This window comes from Oncorhynchus kisutch, linkage group LG8 (assembly GCF_002021735.2).
Source record: "Oncorhynchus kisutch isolate 150728-3 linkage group LG8, Okis_V2, whole genome shotgun sequence".
NCBI lineage: Eukaryota > Metazoa > Chordata > Actinopteri > Salmoniformes > Salmonidae > Oncorhynchus > Oncorhynchus kisutch.
Genome location: NC_034181.2, coordinates 41,105,615 through 41,126,408, shown reverse-complemented (window position 1 = coordinate 41,126,408; position 20,794 = coordinate 41,105,615). Strand labels below are relative to the sequence as shown.

The following is a 20,794-nucleotide window of genomic DNA, read 5'->3' as shown; positions in this document are numbered from 1 at the left end:
ATGTCTTGCTCTTCATTGTACTAATATTAATACTATGCATGCCAATCTCTCCTGGCTAAGAGTTGAGGGAAGACTTCTTGTTTTTGTAAGAAACATTCATTTGTTGGAAATTCCAAATTGTTTGCATAGTCAACTTACACACAGCACTGACACAAGCACTTACCCCACCAGACATGACACCAGTGGTCTTTTCACAGTCCCCAGGTCCAGAACAAATTCAAGGAAACATACAGTATTATACAGAGCCTTATATGAAACTCCCTTCCACCTGATAAAGCGCCAGTGAAAAGCAAGCCCTGTTTTCAAAAAACAAATAAAGCAACACCTCTCCCACACGTGACCTACAGTACTTGTGTGTATGTACTGACATGTATCTGATAGATGCAAACACACAACATGTTCATGTTTTAAATGTATGTCAACTGTAGTCTTTGGTCTGTAATGTCTTGGTAACCCAGTAAAACTAGCTGTCGCCCATTGGCGTCGGCTAATGGGGATCCTAGTTCATCTAATTGTGAGGAACAGCAGGAAATCTTACGTAAAAAGCTGATTTGATTAATTCTGCATTTTCAGTTTCATAATAAAGGCGTGTTACCGGACTCAGATTAAGCCTACTCCTGGACCAAAATGCACTTTCAATGGAGATTTGCCGACTTCTTTGGACTCATGAGAATATGGACAACTGTATTTGGTACCACTACCGTCCATTTAACGGCAGTATCACGGTGTCAATAGAGAATGATCCAGACATACGAGCCAAAGATTGATTAGTCCATTTTACTCTGGGAAGCGGGATGTGACAATATGTTGTCATACAGCACTGACTATTACAGTAAAGGGAGGTGGGCACTGTCCCTCACTTTCCACACACTAAAGCCTTTCAATCCAGAAGGAGAAAGCATAGGGATCACGCTGATCATCCCACCCTGCCTCTAACCCTTCCCCCCTCAACACTCAGTCTTTTGTTGAACGGGGTGCGTCCTGGCGAGTGCCAGGCTGAGACTCGGACTAGGCGGGCATGTGTGGAATGCAGATATGGCATGCTGGTAAGTAGGGGGGGGGGGGGGCAACCCAAACCGTTCTGTGCTTTCACATCACAGGTCCAGCAGCAAAGGTGGATGGGTAGCTCGGTTCACGCGTGTGGAAAAGCGAACAGTGAAACCATGGCAACCTCCACGCCACGATCCTCATGTGGCGGCATCAGATTCCACATCTCTGGTATCAGAGTTGGCCCAACTGCACATCTGAAACCAAGAAGGCTACCATCTGCTATTTACAGACAGAGACAGTGTTATGACACTGATGGCTTGTTGAGATCAGGGGAGAATGACTCTCCGCTCTTACTGAAGCCATGAAGGTCAATGCGGACCGCGGTACTGCTGGCATTGTTTAAAAATAAAACAGCATCCCCATTCTAGTGAACGGGGAAAAATCTTTGGGGGGGTCAATATCTTTGTGTAAAAAGAAAATCAGGGTACCAATAATTGCTTCTATTACACCAGATGTCCTTAAACCAGTTTTTTCAAAATAACACACAGAAGTTAAGGATTATTCAGTTGCTACTGGCAGCACCACGGTCAGCCTTCAACTGGATATACTCAAGGAGAGGGCAGCACCAAACTAGCCTGCAACGTCACTTCCTGGACGGTGCATGTTTTCTTGAAAATCGACCTCATGAAACACCATATTAGCTGATAAAACTGACATCCTTGCCTTCAAAAGGCACTATCTTCACATAGCAATGAATGGGGCCACGTGATCGATGGGTTTGTCCATTCATATAGTCATTGGTCGAGACTGATGCTTTGTATGGTTGTGGCTACCAGTACAGCGCCATCTAGTTGTCACGTCGGAAATAACGCTGACAACTTTAGAGCCTAACCCTTTTCCATTCTCCTAAACTGCTATGTAGTCACTTCTGTCCATAGCTGGGTGAGGCTTAGCTGACATGCTACGGTTGTCAACAAACCATCATTCTAGACAAACCATCAGTGTTACACGGCACCAAGAAATTACTCGAGCCCCGCCAACCCTAGCAGAATTTGACTCCCAGTCAGTGGCAGTGACTAGAAGTAACGGTAAGTAATTCATTACAATGGACAGTGATGCAAAAATCTTAATCCAAAGGAACCGCACCACTGAAACTTCCATGAAGGAAAGTCTTGAGAACAGGCCCTAACACGTAAAGCAAAGAAAGATTTGACATAAATGACAGGTAGTGCTAGGTTGACAGGGGTAACTAAGCACTACCGTGTGCATTGCTGCCACACCTTACCCACCACCCTCAAGTTAAAAGAAGTGGGACAATTTGAACCGAAAACAAAAGTCCATAAACAATTTATTTGAAGTACATATCAAGCAAAGAGTCACCTTTTTAAGCATACAAAATGTTTTCATGGGGAAGTTTCATACAAATTTAAATTTGTCTGATGAAACCAACAAGTTATTCTACTAAAGTATTCAGAACCACATTTAATTACACGTCAGATTAAAATAGGGTGAATCATTGGGGGGGGGGGGGGGTTCAGGTACAGAGTACTGACCAGAATATCTGAGTTCACACAAACAAGAACAATGCAAACAGACACCTCGCGATGGTTGAGGCAGGGTGGATAATATTTCACCACAATGTGACTCCTCCAGCTTTTCCACCTGCCAATATGCGTGACCACATGGTTTTAACACTCATCATATTTAAATGGGACCAACTTTTTCTGAATAAACCTATGGAGTTTCATGGGACTTCAACCGTGTATGATTGACGACCATACAACAACAGAAAAAACACAAGTATATCCACAGTATAACTGTGAATATCCACAGTTAAGCGACTACTGCTTCTTGGCTTTTTTCTGCTTCTTCTGAGCCTTGCTGGCGTCTTCATGGGCCTTTCGCTTGGCCGTCAGTTTGTTAACCTGCGAGGGGAAAGTAGAGTCAATGAGTTAATGAACAGTGGAGTAAATTCGAGAATTCATGGGTGTGCAACCAAGGTCACATGCTCTCTAAAAGGGCTATTGTTTTAGCGTGCAAGGTTTCCAGGGCCTGGCTATTCAAACACTGTTAATCATTATCCCTACAGCTCAATAGGTAGGTACTAGGTACAAAGATAGCAGCCTAGTGGAAAGTACACTGCCAGTTATCCCAAAATGTCAGGCCTGATCCTCTACCTCCATGTATATTAATACGGCTGTGAGACTAGCTGTTCCCGAGGCAAATGTACTGATGGGTCTAACACAGTAATGTGCTGCGTCTATCTATCGTGCCGTTAAGAGTATTTGTCCCCTTTCGGACTTTCTCCATTTTTGACACCAATTGTTAGACCTTCAACTAAAACCTAATATTAGATAGGAAACATGAGTGAACATGAACAAATAACAAAATGTGATATTTGATTTATTTAGTAAACAAATTTAAGAAGGAACCAATGCCCATGTGAACAGGTAATTGCCCCCTTACACATGTGGTTCCAGAGTTAATCAGTTTTTTGTTGTTGCATAAATTACTAATTTCAGGTCCTGCCACAACATCTCAAAATCAGGTTTAGGTCTGGACTTTGACTTGGCCATTCAAACTTGAAATGTGTAGCTTTACAGCCATTCTGATGTAGACTTGCATGTGTGTTTTGGATCATTTTCTTGATTGAGATGTGGCAGGACCTGAAAGTGCAGGTTATGCTCGAAAACCCCCAAATGTCACTGAGTTAAAGAAGTTCTGCATGGAAGAGTGGGACAAAATTCCTCCACAGCAACGTGAGAGACTGATCAACAACTAGAGGAAGCGTTTGGTTGGAGTCATAGCAGCTAAAGTTGGCACAACCAGTTATTGAGTGTAAGGGGGCAATTACTTTTTCATACAGGGGCATTAGGTATTACATCACTTTAAAATATTAAAACAAAAAAACTTAAATGTTTGTGTTATTCCCTCAGGTTTATCTAATATTAGGTTTTAGTTGAAGATCTGACAACTCAAGGTAAAAAATTACACTAAAACAGAGAAAATTCAGAAAGGGGGAAATACTTTTTCACAGCCCTGTTCCTATGTAAATATCTCCATCGACAGGCAAAGGGACGCAGTGATGGCATGTGATGTGCCTTGTCAGTTTGGCCGGTGCGCAGCGGAGGGAACTCACCTCTCGGGTCGTCCTCTTCTTGCCAAACATGATCTTGTCGTACAGGTACTTCTCCTTCTTCTTCATCATCATGATGGCCAGACGCTTCTCCTCTGCCTTCTCCTCCTGCTCAAGGCGCACCTTGTTCCCCACGGAACCAGTTTCCCAGGGTTTCACTTTGCCGGGGGTCACCTTCACCGCCAAAGTCTGCGGGGATAGGAGAGAAAAGAGACATCTAAGGGTGTGTCCAAAATGGCACTCTATAGTGCACTACGCCCTACGATAATGTTTTATGTTAAATGAAACAGGCCATTCAGATGGTGAAACTGGAGAGCAAGGGTCATCTACATTCTGCCACGGGAAGATTCTTGAGCAGAAGGTCAGGAACATAATTCTAAATAACTTGTAGACTGCAAATTGACCAGAAGAAACCCAAACTGATATAATATTTGACTAAAACAATTTCAAAACCTTGCATAAAATTTCTATACAATCAAATACCTTTCTCTATAATGCGAGAAAATACTATTTATTATTGTTTTCTTCAAAATTAAAACCACTTGTGGCGGACTTTAAATGTATATATTTTGTTGAAAACTTGGGATGGGGCAGATCAAATCACCCGAGGCCAAATTCTGCCCGTGGGCCACCAGTTGTGGAACCCTGGTGTAGAGACTGCTAGGATTCTCTCACCTTGCCCTGGGCTCGCGTACCCTCCATCTTCTTCAGATTCTTCTCCTCGGTCAACTCTTCATCGTCCACATCATCCTCCTCTTCATCCTCCTCCTCCTCCTCTTCATCATCCTCCTCCTCCTCCTCTTCATCATCCTCTTGTACTGATATTTAAAGAAAAAAATGGTTGAACATTTTAGTTCAACGCAACATACATCATGCAGGTGCAGAAACATGTGAAGCAGAGAGGGACACAAAGTATATTGAAAGCAGGCGCTTCCACACAGGTGTGGTTCCTGAGTTAATTAAGGAATTACAATCCCATCATGCTTAGGGTCATGTATAAAAATGCTTAGCAGGCCATTATTTTGGCCACCATGGCTATGCCCCTATAGGATGACAATGCCCCCATCCACAAAATTGGATGTTCCAATTCCACAACATGTTCCAAGTCCACAACAATGCTTAAACAACAATCAGGAGACCGAGGAAATGTGGATTAAAATGCGCACCAGCCAGAGACCGTTGGTTAGTGATGTTTCTGTGGCGCTCATGTGATTGCAGAGTTTGCTAAAGAAATGGCCACTGAATTGATGCAAATAATCATATTAAATGTAGTAAACATTTAATTGAGAAGGTTTTTCCATCTACCAGAAGACGCTTGTCATTACATTAAGACTCATCGCTAACGGCTACAAATAGTGGCAGACAAACACGCACACAGATGGGCAGAATGTTCAGAAAGGAAAATACAAATCACTGATGCATTTTGTTAATGTCTTATGATAATAATATTTGGCAAATTAATCCATTTTCTAATAAGTTCAATACATTTTAGATGATTTTATTTTGTTCAAACAATTTATTCCGTTTTAAAATCTGGGTTCGATCTGGGCCCTACGAGTAGTCACTGAATTGTTTGAGGAGCATGAAAATGATGTAATCCATATGCCATTGCCGCCTCAGTCATCAGATCTCAACCCAATTGAACACTTATGGGAGATTCTAGAGCGGCACTGGAGACAGGTTTCCACTTCAAAACACCAAATGATGTAATCTCTTGTGGAAGAACGGCGTCGCATCCCTCCCATAGAGTTCCAGATACTTTGAGAATCTATGCCAAGGTGCATTGAAGCAATGAGCCCAAAGCCCTATTAAGAGACACTTTGGTAAAATGTCTTTTATTTTAGCGGTTAACTGTAGGTTGCATAGGAAAATGGCACCCTATTCCCTTCTACAGTGCACTACTTTTGATCAGAGTCCAGGTCTGCTCGGCTCTTACCGGGCTTCTCCCCCCGCTGTAGGGCCATGAGCTTTAACTTCTCCGGGGGCACGTAGTCGCCGTCCTTCTCCTCCACGAAGGGCGAGAGGTGGGGCGGCAGCGTCGTCCCCAGGAAGTAGTCCTCAACGGGCAGGCGCATCTGGGCGTTGACGGAGTCAAACACCCACTGGGGCTGGATGTAGTACCTGGAGCAGGACACGACCACCAGGCACAAGGTTAGTTACACACCTGCCTGCCTCCTTTACGACCAAGGTTTCTACACAGATATGGATCAAACTGGTTTCAAATAATAGCCGTCTTCTTTCAAATACTTTAAGTGTTTGATCCAGATGGTCTGGAGTGCCAGATGGGCGGAGTTTGCACCTTTGGGACTACAGTCAGTCAACCCACCTTTGAATGTAACATTTAAACATTCCAAAAATATTTGAGACCATTCACACATTGAATTGGCAACAGCTGAAGACATAAAGGTCTGGACAGGGTTAGTAGGCCCATAGTGTCGGCATTATGTACCCTGTTTAAAGCTAAGCTCTACGAAGAGCGATAAAGGGGACAAGAACTGTCACACGTGGCTCTGCCCACAGACTCCACCCCCTGGAAGCCCTGGATAACAGGGGCCTTTGAGCGGCCAGAGCAGGAAGAGGCCCTTTGAAAGGGGGCATTGTGGGGATGAGCTGAGCCCATCTCGGAGGGGGGACTGAAGGAGAAGGAAACCCCCCAACCAGAGCAACAGTTAGCAGCCGGGCAACAAAACACTTGGGTCTGGAAAATAGCCCTGGCTGAAATAAAATTGTGATTTGAACGAGGGGCGGGGGTTGTATTCTTTTTTTCAAAGATCATTCATGCAAAGATTGAATGAATGGCAAGACATTGGCAACGACTGCAATGAGTGCAGATAAAGTGATATGAACCGTCGGGTTCCCTTCACCTGTTAATGTACTGCTTGTCCATGTCAGGCCTGTCTACAATCTGATGAGTGATTGTCTCGTCGGTCACTTCATAGGTGCCACCGATGCAGAGGGACTTGTCCCAGGACACCTCGGCACCAAAACACCTGGCAGACAGAGAGGGATGGAGATTTTTTTTTTTTACTTTAAAAAAACAATGGTTCACTTCATGGTGGATCAAAGCTCCCCTTTGAGGTGCGGTGTGGCATGGAAACCATCCCCAAAAGCTTTGGCTTGCTTTTACTTCCCAGGGTGCCATAATGTCTGTGGCGGTTCTCACCTCAGGATAAAAGCCAGTGACTCTCTAGGAACTTCCCTGTTCAAGAAGAACTTGAGCCCCTCAAAAAGCCTTTTCTGGGCCTCCTGCTCTTTCTGCTCCTTCTCTCTGGCCTGCATATTCTCCTGGTCCTCCTGAAAAAAGACAGAAGGGGTGGGTGAAAGGAGACAGGAAAAGCTTTTAGAAGGGTACACAAGCAGTTAGTGGGGTGGTTTGGTTGCATCATGTTGTTTATAAAACAGCCTGTAGCCATCGAGGAGTGCTGCGCAGTCTAACACTGCTAATGAGGTATATCCGTCAGGGAATAACGTAAGCCTCTCTCTGTAGACCCACTGATTTTCAGAGTGTGGCCATTCTGTGAGCAATTAGTTCTATCAGTTATTTTTATCCCATCTTCAAATTGCCTAACAGTGATTTAGAAAGAACACCAACGTCAAATACCGAGGACGACTTTTGTATCAGAAATATCAATTTACAACGAGGGTGCGCTACAAATAGTTCCTCCAACCACAAAGATCTGGGAAAGAAACCTCCAAACAAGCTTCAATGCCATACAACACTCCTTCCGTGGCCTCCAACTGCTCTTAAACGCTAGTAAAACCAAATGCATGCTTTTCAACCGGTCGCTGCCTGCACCTGCATGCCCGACTAGCATCACCACCCTGGATGGTTCCGACCTAGAATATGTGGACGTCTATAAGTACCTAGGTGTCTGGCTAGACTGCAAACTCTCCTTCCAGACTCATATCAAACATCTCCAATCGAAAATCAAATCAAGAGTCGGCTTTCTATTCCGCAACAAAGCCTCCTTCACTCAAGCCGCCAAGCTTACCCTAGTAAAACTGACTATCCTACCGATCCTCGACTTCGGCGATGTCATCTACAAAATGGCTTCCAACACTCTACTCAGCAAACTGGATGCAGTCTATCACAGTGCCATCCGTTTTGTCACTAAAGCACCTTATACTACCCACCACTGCGACTTGTATGCTCTAGTCGGCTGGCCCTCGCTACATATTCGTCGCCAGACCCACTGGCTCCAGGTCATCTACAAGTCTATGCTAGGTAAAGCTCCGCCTTATCTCAGCTCACTGGTCACGATGGCAACACCCATCCGTAGCACGCGCTCCAGCAGGTGTATCTCACTGATCATCCCTAAAGCCAACACCTCATTTGGCCGCCTTTCGTTCCAGTACTCTGCTGCCTGTGACTGGAACGAATTGCAAAAATCGCTGAAGTTGGAGACTTTCATCTCCCTCACCAACTTCAAACATCAGCTATCTGAGCAGCTAACCGATCGCTGCAGCTGTACATAGTCTATTGGTAAATAGCCCACCCTTTTCACCTACCTCATCCCCGTACTGTTTTTATTTATTTACTTTTCTGCTCTTCTGCACACCAATATCTCTACCTGTACATGACCATCTGATCTTTTATCACTCCAGTGTTAATCTGCAAAATTGTAATTATTTGCCTACCTCCTCATGCCTTTTGCACACATTGTATATAGACCCCCCCTTCGTTTTCTACTGTGTTATTGACTTGTTAATTGTTTACTCCATGTGTAACTCTTTGTTGTATGCTCACACTGCTATGCTTTATCTTGGCCAGGTCGCAGTTGCAAATGAGAACTTGTTCTCAACTAGCCTACCTGGTTAAATAAAGGTGAAATAAAAAAAAATAAAAAAAATAAAAAAATAAAAAAGGGCTTTCTAAATGGAAGGAATGAAAGGTGAACGTGGGAGGCATTGGTCATAACACAGTCCTGACCACCTGGTAGCTAATTTACTATGTCTCCTTACCCCCTCGGTAGGGAAAAGGTCCAGCTGGTTCTCCTCCTCCTCTGCGGTGGCGACCACCCGTGCCAGGCTGGCACTCAGGGCTGACAGTTTCTGTTGAGCACATGAAACTCACAGGTTCAGTTTACACACAGCTTAAAAACACATTTCTACTGATAGAGTACCATCAAGGACGGGCTGGTAGCCCAGATCAATAAAGAGGGATGTCGTCCTGTCCGACATATACAGGAATCCTCAAGTTAATATTTAGTTTACTCATTAAGTTGTATCAATCCATAACAGTGATGAAAAGGCCCACCTCCAAGTAGCTCTCTGAGTCCATAGCGTAGTCCTCCTCATGCTCTGCCTTCAGCTCCGACTCAGCTTTGCTGTCCAGCTGGAGAGATGGGTAGTTAGCCACAGCGCAGACAGACAACAAATAGCAGGCCAATGATCTCTGTATATTACAAGACAATATAATGTTAATCTACAAAAAGAACATAGTTACGAAAAAGGTGCCGCTTGTGACGTGAGATGGCTGAAATGGTTCTACGGGATCGTATTCATTAGGGCACACTGTAGCAAAATGCAACGGAAAACAAAAACAAGCATTTCTAATTTGACTTCCGGTAGCCCTCCCGTTTCCGTCCGTTTTCTTCCGCTTGTTGCGTAATGAACACGATGCAAGTTAAGTCCAGGTACTGGGTTACCTTGGGCGGGTAGACCAGGTTGAGGGTCTGGTAGAGGCGGAAGTTAATGAAGCCAAAGAGGGTTGTGTACATCTCTGTGAAGGTGGCCATTACTCTGTAGTCCACATCTGTTGGGTGCTGGGGGAGAAAGGATAGATAATTAAGCCTGAAAGGTTGCATTGTAGAGTCAATGTTGAGGAGAGCCATTGCCACGTACACTTATCAAGTTCCTCTAATTTACCCACAATTAACAGCATCAACTTAAATTAGCCATCAAGCAATGTCTCTCACTCCATTCTCAGATTGATTACTTTCTATAAGCACAGTGTGAAGGAATGTGTGTTTGGGATATCTGATGTATCAGACCATAGTATAATTTCTATGGGCATACATCTAAACATCTAAGATGGCCTTGTTCAAAATTCTCACATTCAATGGTAAACCAAATAAAAACAAGGAGATGTATAGAGGAAAACAATAAGTTGAATCCTAATATTCTATGGGATGCAGTGAAGGTTGTCCTTTGTGCAAAACTAAAATCACACTCACAACATTCCAGAAGAAAGCTAGATTGGCTATATCAGAATTTGATTAAGGAGTTGAAAGGTATGGAACAAAAAGAAAATATCACTTGACCCACAACAATTTAAAGAAACAAGGAGAAAAATAGATTATATTCTTAGTAACAATAATTTAAACAGAATTCATGAGGGGAGGCGGTAAAGCTACAAGACTGCTAGATAGACAAATACACAGATATATTTTGTATTTGGTAAGATAAGAGATCCACAAAGTAGACAAATTAAACACTGACCCATGACCATAACCACGAGTCCGACACAAAGTATATACTGCTTTGTCAAGACCAGGCAGTGTCAGAGGAAGGCCACAATTATTATTATTTTATAGACTCCAGTCACCCAAATCATAAACTGTTCTCTCTGCTACCGCACGGCAAGCGGTACCGGAGCAACAAGTCTAGGTCCAAAAGGCTTCTTAACAGCTTCTACCCCCAAGCCATTGAACAGTTAATCAAATGGCTACCTGGAACTATTTGCATTGTCCCCACGCCACCCCCCCATTTTTACGCCGCTGCGACACTGTTTATTATCCATGCATAGTCACTTTACCTCTACCTACACGTACATAATACCCCAATTACCTAGACCAACCGGTGCCCCCGCACATTGTACCGGAACCCCCTGTAAATAGCCTCGCTACTGTTATTTTATTGTTGCTCCATCACTATGTTATATATGTAAGCAAGCATTTCACTGTAAGGTGTTGTATTCAGCGCATGTGACAATTTGATTTGATTTAGTTTTTACACTGCTGCTACTCGCTGCTTATTATCTATGCATAGTCACTTTACCCCTACCAACACATACAAATTAACTCGACTAACCTGTACCCCCTCACATTGACTCGGTATATAGACTCGTTATTGTTGTTATGTAATTTTCTCGTGTTAAATTATGATTGAAAAAATATATTTTCTAAACTATTTCTTGAACTGCATTGTTGGTTACGGGTTTGTAAGTAAGCAATTCACGGAAAGGTCTACACCCGTTGTATTCGGTGCATGTGCCAAATACAATTTGATAGCGCATATATATTTGAGGGCTATTACAAAAACATGTATACTCAAACACCCACAGCAGACGAGGATATAATGAAGTAGTTTCTCAATTCTCTAAATTTGCCATTTATTGGGAAAAAAACGGCACCCATTATGCTCACGGCACCCATTATAGAGGAAGGGATAGTGAGTGCAGTTAGAGTTAAAAACATATTCTGGGAGCGACATATTCCTATCAGAGTGGTACAAAACCTTTGCGGAATTGACCCCATTGCTTAGATCACCTTTCAATTGGACCTTGTATGAGGGCCTTACTCCACCAGCGTGGAAGGAAGCTATTATTTCAATAACCAAAGGCAAAGAAATAATGTAATAGCTACTGCCTGTCAATTTTCAATGTATATTATAAACTCTATACCTCAATTATATCCAAGAGATTTGAGAAGTTCATGCCAGATATGATTGATTAAGACCAAACTGGATTCATTAAGGGTTGTCAAACACAAGACAATATTAAGAAGGACTTTACATTTTATCAATGCTATTCAAAAATTGGAGAAAAGTGAAGCTTTGGTTAGCCTAGATGCAGAGAAGGCGTTTGTGTGAATAGGACATTTCTATGAATCAGTCATTTATCAGAATCCGAAAGCTGGAATAAAAAGGTGAATGGGAATTTGACAAACAAGATTAACCTCAAAGGGGCACATGACAGGGTTGTTGCTTGTCGCCCACACTTTTCACCCTGTATATATAGCCTCTAGCGCAGGCAATTAGAGAGAGAACCTAGGGGTTTTCACTGTGGGAGAAGAGGAACATCATTGGACTATTTGCAGATAATGTCATAGTGTATTTGAATAACCCAGAGCCAAGTTTCCCTAAGCTGATGAATCTATTACAGGAATATGGTCATTACTCTGGATATAAATTGAATGTGCTTAAAAACACAGATCCTGACATTTAACTTCTCCTTCTCCAGAAATGAACACCAAATTTGTGGAAGTGGAATTCCCTCGAAGATATAAAGCGAACTACAACCATATAAAATGTAGATCAAGAGAGGTGTTTTGAGATGGTCCATAGTACAAATGGATTTCAACTCCAGAATAGAAGTGTGAATATTGTACTTATTTCAATCTCTTCCAATTATAATACCTCAAAGTCAATATAGGGTATGGGAAAAACTGATATCGAGATTTATCTGGGATGGCAAAGAAACCTAGGATTAGATACTGCACATTGCAACTTCCCAAGGATAGAAGAGAGAGGGCACTACCCAACCTGAGAATATGTCTATGCAGCACAACTCAGATCCATAGTTTAATGGTGTGATCAAAGTTACTGTGCAATATGGAAGGATATAGAGAGGAGCATAACGGGAAAGCCAACCCAAACGTTGGTGGGAGATAGGGAACTATTTAAGACCATGGAGGACATACTGGACCCAATAACAACATTCACGTTAGATATTCGGTTTGATATGGTCTGGAAACACAAAATTGGAGAGAATAATTATTATGATGAGATATGCACATGTCAAATTTAAATCTGGCACATATGATCAGAGTTTTAAACATTGGGTTAATCAGGGTTTAACAGCATTGTGTACCACTGTTGAGAATGGGAAGATTGTGTTTTCAGGATCTAAAGGCAACATACAGAACCAGGATTTTTTAGATACTAAACAGTTAAGTGGATTACTATCTCAAAGGAGCTAAAGCATATAAACTCAACCATGGACTAAAATTGAGTTTTGAGAGCAATTAGTAAAGCATATAAGGCAAGTAGGGTAATCTCAGTATTGTACCAAGGCTTGATAGAAAGTAAAGAACTCTGTTGTAGAGCAAGGACATTTTTGAAAAATGAATCCACTTTAAATCTCAGAAGATGAAGAGTGTGTACAACACAACAGGCAACCACTAACTCAAAAATATGGACAGAGTTACGTTGGAAGAACCTGAATTGATTCTTTATTACAGATAAAATTATGAGTGAACTTTGTACGCAACAAATGTGTTGGAGAATGTGTGGACACATGGGAGCTAACCACTATCATATCTTCTGGAAATGCAAAAAAAAAAGTGTTTTGGGATAACGTGTGTTCTACTATTAAAGACATCCTGGGCTAGGATGGTGTGCCTAGGACTTGCTCTGGTTGTCTACCTAGGAAATGTACAGGATGAAATAAGAGCATGTGAATAGTATAATGATTAGGAACCTTCTTGCAGCTAGTAAGAAAGCTATAAAGAATGGTATAAATCAGATCCTCCCAAACTAGATGATTGGTTAGCCATTATACAATAAGTCAATATGGAAAAGATATCTTATTTGTTAAGAAATAAGGGAAAACCAGTTTGAGAGAAATTGATATGGTTTGAGGCTCAGTAATGGGACATTAACTACTAAATGTGGTTATGACATAACTGTATGTACGTTGGTGATGTGAATATTGTACACAACATATCCCTGAACCCCGGTCTTTTGCATGTATTTTTTTGTATACATTTTACTATGGTGAATTTCTGTACATAGTGGCAAAATCTATACAAATTCAAAGTATATAAATAAAATAAAAAAATAAAAATACAAAATGTCTATTTGAACTGCTGTGATGTGACTCAGCACTTACATCATGGGCAAACTGGTAGGGCACGAGCCAGGTGATGAGCTGTCCAAGGACCTCTGCCTGATAGTAAATCCCCTTGATGGAGAGGAAAACCTGCCAGGGAAAGCAAAACCATGTCAAGTGTACTGCGGAATATCAGTTATTCTCTTTGCTATAGAGCATGAATCTCATTCAGACGAATTCAATGTGAACTAACCACTCCAAAACTGCTTTCACAACACTTAATTAGGCTTCTAACACTGCTAAGTGCACTGAACAAAAAAATAAACGACAAGTGTTGGTCCCATGTGTCATGAGCTAAAAAAACATATATTTTGGGCACAAATTTGTTTACGTCGCCATTAGTGGGCATTTCTCCTCTGCCAAGATAATCCATCCACCTGACAGGTGTGGCATATCAAGAAGCTGACTAAACATGATCATTACACAGGTGCACCTTGTGCCCTGGACAATAAAAGGCCACTTTAAAATGTGCAGTTGTGTCAACCAACACAATGGCACAGATGTCTCAAGTTGAGGGAGCGTGCAATTGGCATGCTGACTGCAGGAATGTCCACCAGCGCTAATGACCTAATGTTCATTTTTCTACCATAAGCTGCCCCCACTATTATTTTAGAGAATTTGGCAACCAGCCTCACAACCGCAGACCACGTGTAAGCACGCGAGCCTAGGACCTCCACATCTGGCTTCCTCACCTGCAGGATCATTTGAGGCGGCGTTGGAGAGGTCCTGAGGAGTGTGTGTGTATGTAATGAAGCCCTTGTATGTAAAAACATATTCTGTTTGGGGAGCCAGGCCCAGCCAGTAGGTGGGCCTAAGCCCTCCCGGGCCCACCCATGGCTGTACCCCTGCCCAGTCATGTTAAATCCACAGATTAGGCCTAATAAATGTCTTTAAATTGACTGATTTCCTTATATGAACTGTAACTCCGTAAAATCTTTGAAATTGTTGCATGTTGCATTTATATTATTGTTCAGTACATACGGAAAGTATTCAGACCCCTTCAATCTACACACAATACCCCATAATGACAAAGCATAAGCAGGTTTTAGATTTTTTTTGCAAATGTATTAAAAATAAAAAACAAATACCTAATTTATACAAGTATTCAGACCCTTTGCTATGAGACTCGAAATTGAGCTCCGGTGCATCCTTTTTCCAATGATCATCCTTGAGATGTTTCTACAACTTGATTGGAGTCCACCTGTGGTAAATTCAATTGATTGGACATGATTTGGAAAGGCACACACCTGTCTGTCTATATAAGGTCCCACAGTTGACAGTGCATGTCAGAGAAAAAAAACAAACCATGAGGTTGAAGGAATTACCTGTAGAGCTCTGAGACAGGACTGTGTCAAGGCACCAATCTGGGGAAAGACACCCCAAAGAATTCTACAGCACTGAACATCCAAGAACACAGTGGCCTCCATCATTCTTAAACAAAAGAAGTTTGGAACCACCAAGACTATTCCTAGAGCTGGCCGCCCAGCAAAACTGAGCAATCAGGGGAGAAGGGCCTTGGTCAGGGAGGTGACCAAGAACCCAATGGTCACTCTGACAGAGCTCCAGGGTTCCTCTGTAGAGATAGGAAAACCTTCCAAAAGGACAATCATCTCTGCAGCACTCCACCAAATCACACCTTTATGGTAGAGTGGCCAGACTGAATCCACTCCTCAGTAAAAGGCACATGACAGCCTGCTTGGAGTTTGCCAAAAGGCACCTAAAGACTCTCAGACCATGAGAAACAAGATTATATGGTCTGATGAAACCAAGATTGAACTCTCTGGTCTGAATGCCAAGCTTCACAGCTGGAAGAAACCTGGCACCAACCCTACAGTGAAGCATGTTGGTGGCAGAATCATGCTATGGGGATGTTTTTCAGCGGCAGGGACTGGGAGACTAGTCATGATTGAGGAAAAGTTGAACGGAGCAAAGTACAGTGAGATCCTCGATGAAAACCTGCTCCAGAGCGCACAGGACCTCAGACTGGGGGCGAAGGTTCACCTTCAAACAAGACAACGACCCTAAGCACACAGCCAAAACAATGCAGGAGTGGCTTCGGGACAAGTCTCTGAATGTCCTTGAGTGGCCTAGCCAAAGCCTGGATTTGAACCAAATCGAATATCTCTGGAGACAACTGAAAATAGCGGTCCTATCCAACCTGACAGAGCTTGAGAGGATCTGCAGAGAAGAGTGGGAGAAACTCCCCAAATACTGGTGTGCCAAGCTTGTAGCTTCATACCCAAGAAGACTCGAGGCTGTAATCGCAGCCAAAGGTGTTTCAACAAAGTACTGAGTAAAGGGTCTGAATGTGATATTTCAGTTTTTAATAAAAATATTTTTGCTGTGCCAATATGGGGTACTGTGTGTAGATTGATGAGGGGGGAAAAAATATTTAAGCAATTTTAGAATAAGGCTGTAACTGAAATGTTTTGCCAAAGGTGTCTGAAAACTTTGAATACACTGTATACACAATTGTCATGACTTAAATCCATTTCAGAGACTATTGTACATGTAACAGTCAGTATCATTACTTAATCAATCAATCATGCCCACACTCATTTTTATTGAGGACCATCTATTTATGTTAGCGAGGACACATCTGCAGTCTCGTCCTTCCTTCCTACCTTCCTGAGAGAGCGAGATGTGACTACGTAGTTCATCCACTCCACAGTGAGGCGTCGGCACAGTGTGATGGTCTGGACGTGGCACTTCCCCGTGCGGGCAAAGGTGGAGAACAGGAAGCACATAGAGAGGGCGTCATCGATATCACGGAGGGCATCGATGAAAGTGGGGTACCTGGCACACAAATAGACCCGAACATAACCCTCAGCAGAATTGTAGGACATCCTTTACAAATGTTATGTGTTGACATGAGCCGTAAACAGGGCTCAACACCACAGAGATCTTATGACTTGCCATGGCTATTGATATGGAGACCTCTGTGCATGTGCAGGATTTTTATTGTTACATAGCTGCTGCCCACTCTGCTGCATTCATAGCTTCTGCTCAGTGCTCCCAGTGCTGCTTCCCTATCATGTTTTTGTTGTTGAATTTTACCCCCTTTTCTCCCCAATTTTGTGGTATACAATTGTTTAGTAGCTACTATCTTGTCTCATTGCTACAACTCCCGTACGGGCTCGGGAGAGACGAAGGTTGAAAGTCATGCGTCCTCCGACACACAACCCCAACCAAGCCGCACTGCTTCTTAACACAGCGCCATCCAACCCGGAAGCCAGCCGCACCAATGTGTCGGAGGAAACACTGTGCACCTGGCAACCTTGGTTAGCGCGCACTGCACCCGGCCCGCCACAGGAGTCGCTGGTGAGTGATGAGACAAGGATATGGGCACTTTGAATACAGTGTTAATTGACAAGACAACAAATGAAAATGCCGGAGTTATTGTGACAGGGTAGGAACCAAAGTGTTGGTTAGTGCTTCCAAGGGGACCCTATAATCTTTGGCAACATTAAAACGTTATCTTCACTACTTCATGTAGCTAACATGTTTATGCTGTGCATACTCCTCTTTCATTTAGAAGATACTGTTGCACAATCAACATGCTGATTTAGGCCTACACCGTCACTGGTATTATCAGGCTCTATAGCTAGCTCTGTTTAGTCTGACTCAGTACATTTAGCCAGCTTACTAGCGATTAGCAGCTAACACGACTTAGCCACAATGTGCTAAGAAATAACAAACTAGTGTTTTTGCAGATAAAGAATTTAATTGTGCAATTATAGGATGCTTATGGATTTGTATTAAAAAGCATTGTAGTCATCAACATCGCTGCATTGGCCAGGCAAACTGAACGCAAGTGCCTCGTACTCGACCAACAAAAAGGGCACTCCTTGAGTGACAGTGGGCATGGCAAGTTCTGTGTGGTAAGTAGCATGGAGAGAGAGAGTGGAGAGAGAACTCAAGTAGCGGAGTAAACTATAACATGCAACTAGAGATGTAGATGGTAAAGTAAAAACCCAAAACGGTCCATGAATCAATACCGGTATATCGTAAAATACGGTATACCGCCCAGCCCTACATAGTGTGCGTAAAATAACATGCACAGAACATGATCCAGATCCTTAGCTATGAGGAAAAGGCTTCCAGATAGGCGGGAGCAAAAAGTGAGTATTGGCAGTCACTGCCTATTTTCTATTCCCTGAGCACCTTCCTAATATTGAGTTGCTCCCCCATTTTCTCTCAGAACAGCCTCGATTCATCGGGACAAACTCTACAAGATGTCAAAAGCATTCCACTGGGATCATGGCCCAGATTGATTACAATGCTTCCAACAGTTGTGTCAAGTTGGCTGGATGTCCTTTGGGTGGTGGACCATTCTTGATATACACGGGAAGCGGTTGAGCGTGAAAAACCCAGAAGCGTTGCAGTTCTTGACACAAAGGTGCACCTGGCACCTTTCACCATACCCCGTTCAAAAGGCACTTAAATATTTTGTATTGCCCAATGGGGCGGCAGGGTAGCCTAGTGGTTAGAGCGTTGGACTAGTAACCGGAAGGTTGCAAGTTCAAACCCCCGACTTGACAAGGTACAAAATCTGTCTTTCTGCCCCTGAACAGGCAGTTAACCCACTGTTCCTAGGCCGTCATTGAAAATAAGAATTTGTTCTTAACTGACTTGCCTGGTTAAATAAAGGTAAAATAAATTTAAAATTCACCCTCTGAATGGCAGTTTTAACCTGTCTCTTCATCTACACCGATTGAAGTGGATTTTACAGGTGGGATCAGAGCTTATACCTGGATTCACAGTCATGGAAAGAGGCAAATGTTCCTAATATTTTGAACATTCAGTGTATGTAATTGTATGCTCAACATTGCCATCTCCTGTTTGCAGTTGGCACTGCAGTGGATTGAGACATCACCTCTCCTTGATGATGTGGTCCAGTTTGTAGCCAGGCTTGTTATCTCTCAGTCTCTCCACCCCTGTCCATTCCGCCTTTCCATATGCCTTCCTCAGTTTACGCACAAACACCTACCAGAGACAGAACAGGACAAGGCAGCCTTACTAGATTTGCCCCTTGATTTGAAAATAGTGGACTGAAAATTCAGCCCGGTACAAAAATTTCAATAAACAAAGACGTCTGTATAGTAGTCAAAACACTTGTATAAAACATTACCTTGTACTCTCTGAACTTTCGAACGATGGGCTCGTGCAGGAGGAACCGGATGTCTTTGAACAGGTAGAATGTGCGGGGGGCCGTGGAACCCTTGTTCACCTTCTTCTTGTGCTTAGGCTCATGAGGGTAGATGCCTTTCAGAATACACAGGCGTCTGTGGAACACAGGACAAAGATGCAGACTCAATTTGGCATAGCAGAAACTAATACCAGAGGCAACCATGCAATTACATTCACAACCAGAGTACATGGCTGTTTACACTAGACACTATAGGGAAGAAAACAGACTGGAATAAGGAGGGCCTACAACTCACAAAACACGTATTTTCCATTGTAAAACTTTTGCGACAGTGTGTACTAATGAATACCACCCAAGTTGTGGTGGGTTAGTGGTAACGTTACCCAGTACCTGAAATCTGCCAGGCTTAGCTGCAGCTTCTTGCGGGCTTTGTTCCGTGTGATGTAGTTGGTGGCAGAGCCCCTCTCATACTGAATACAAATGGGTTTACAGTTACTCACAAGACATGAAGACAGTAAAAGATGTGGGGTATTGGAGAAACCTGGCTTTTAGGGAGGATGTCATTCTTAGATTTTTACAACACGTGTAACCATACTAATTCGCAAAAAGCATGACGCTGACCATGTTCTGCGCATCTTTTATCACTATTTAGTACTATTGTCTTTTTTAATTCACCAGGTGAAAATGTACCGTACTAACGTTAATGTTAGCAGCTAGGCCAACGTTAACTAGCTAGTATAGAAGTGTTGAAAACAATCTGCATCAACGGCATATAACAAGACTAGACCGACGTAAACTACAATAGTTGAGTACAAAAGACGTGTTTCATGCAAGCAATCTATTACAAAAATGTTATTATTAGCAAGATTATAGTTTTACAGCTAACTAGTAACAGCTACCTAAACATGTTAGGCCTAAAGTAAAATCATAGCTATTTAATGCTGTGCTCAGATAAACTACTGTAGCCAACTTTAGCTTTACGTAGCTAGCAAAATCGTTGGACAATTAATTTGACAGACAGTGACAACCTTACCTTCTTTTTCTGTAGACCCCCCATTTACAATAGATATTTTCGTGTTATTCTAATAAAATACTTTTTTTTGCTTTACTTCTCTCGACAATCATGTAAACACAACCACTACGAAAAAATACCGTGGCTGATGCACGTGTTGTGTGACATGCGCGGAATAAACTCGCAGGACCCCGACACCTCAAGCTGTCCATTTTAAGGCCTGAATATAAAAGACCTAAAACATAAAAGTAAATCAGTCAAATTTAGTGTGTCTATCTATTCATTGGAAGTAAGTTGGATTTTGAAGAATTCATTCATAATTCATTCAAATACACACAACCAGTCAAAAGGGGTTTTCTTTATTTTTACTATATTCTACATTGTAGAAATTTTTATTTTATTTTTTTATTTTTTATTTCACCTTTATTTAACCAGGTAGGCTAGTTGAGAACAAGTTCTCATTTGCAACTGCGACCTGGCCAAGATAAAGCATAGCGGTGTGAGCATACAACAAAGAGTTACACATGGAGTAAACAATTAACAAGTCAATAACACAGTAGAAAACAAAGGGGGGGTCTATATACAATGTGTGCAAAAGGCATGAGGAGGTAGGCAAATAATTACAATTTTGCAGATTAACACTGGAGTGATAAATGATCAGATGGTCATGTACAG

General features: G+C 42.5%; 1 protein-coding gene across 1 annotated transcript; it reads right to left on the bottom strand.

The window, feature by feature from the left end:
- Positions 1–2,320: 2,320 nt before the first annotated feature.
- Positions 2,321–20,320, bottom strand: pes (pescadillo). Its single transcript, XM_020489534.2, has 15 exons — positions 20,141–20,320; positions 19,498–19,577; positions 19,090–19,243; positions 18,835–18,944; positions 16,583–16,754; positions 13,959–14,048; positions 9,775–9,891; positions 9,384–9,461; positions 9,089–9,178; positions 7,290–7,420; positions 6,991–7,116; positions 6,063–6,247; positions 4,802–4,944; positions 4,130–4,315; positions 2,321–2,915 (listed from the first exon to the last, which is right to left on the bottom strand). The coding sequence occupies exons 1-15, from the start codon at positions 20,162–20,164 to the stop codon at positions 2,832–2,834; spliced, it is 1,770 nt and encodes a 589-aa protein (XP_020345123.1). The 5' UTR covers positions 20,165–20,320; the 3' UTR covers positions 2,321–2,831.
- Between the last annotated feature and the right edge of the window lie 474 nt (positions 20,321–20,794).

Coding starts and splice junctions, on each gene's coding strand:
- pes (XM_020489534.2), bottom strand. CDS start 20,164: ATGGGGGGTCTACAGAAAAAGAAG. Junction 16,755..18,834: donor GACCACATCATCAAGGAGAG/GTGATGTCTCAA, acceptor TTTGTGTGCCAG/GTACCCCACTTTCATCGATG. Junction 6,248..6,990: donor GACAAGCAGTACATTAACAG/GTGAAGGGAACC, acceptor GTCCTGCTCCAG/GTACTACATCCAGCCCCAGT.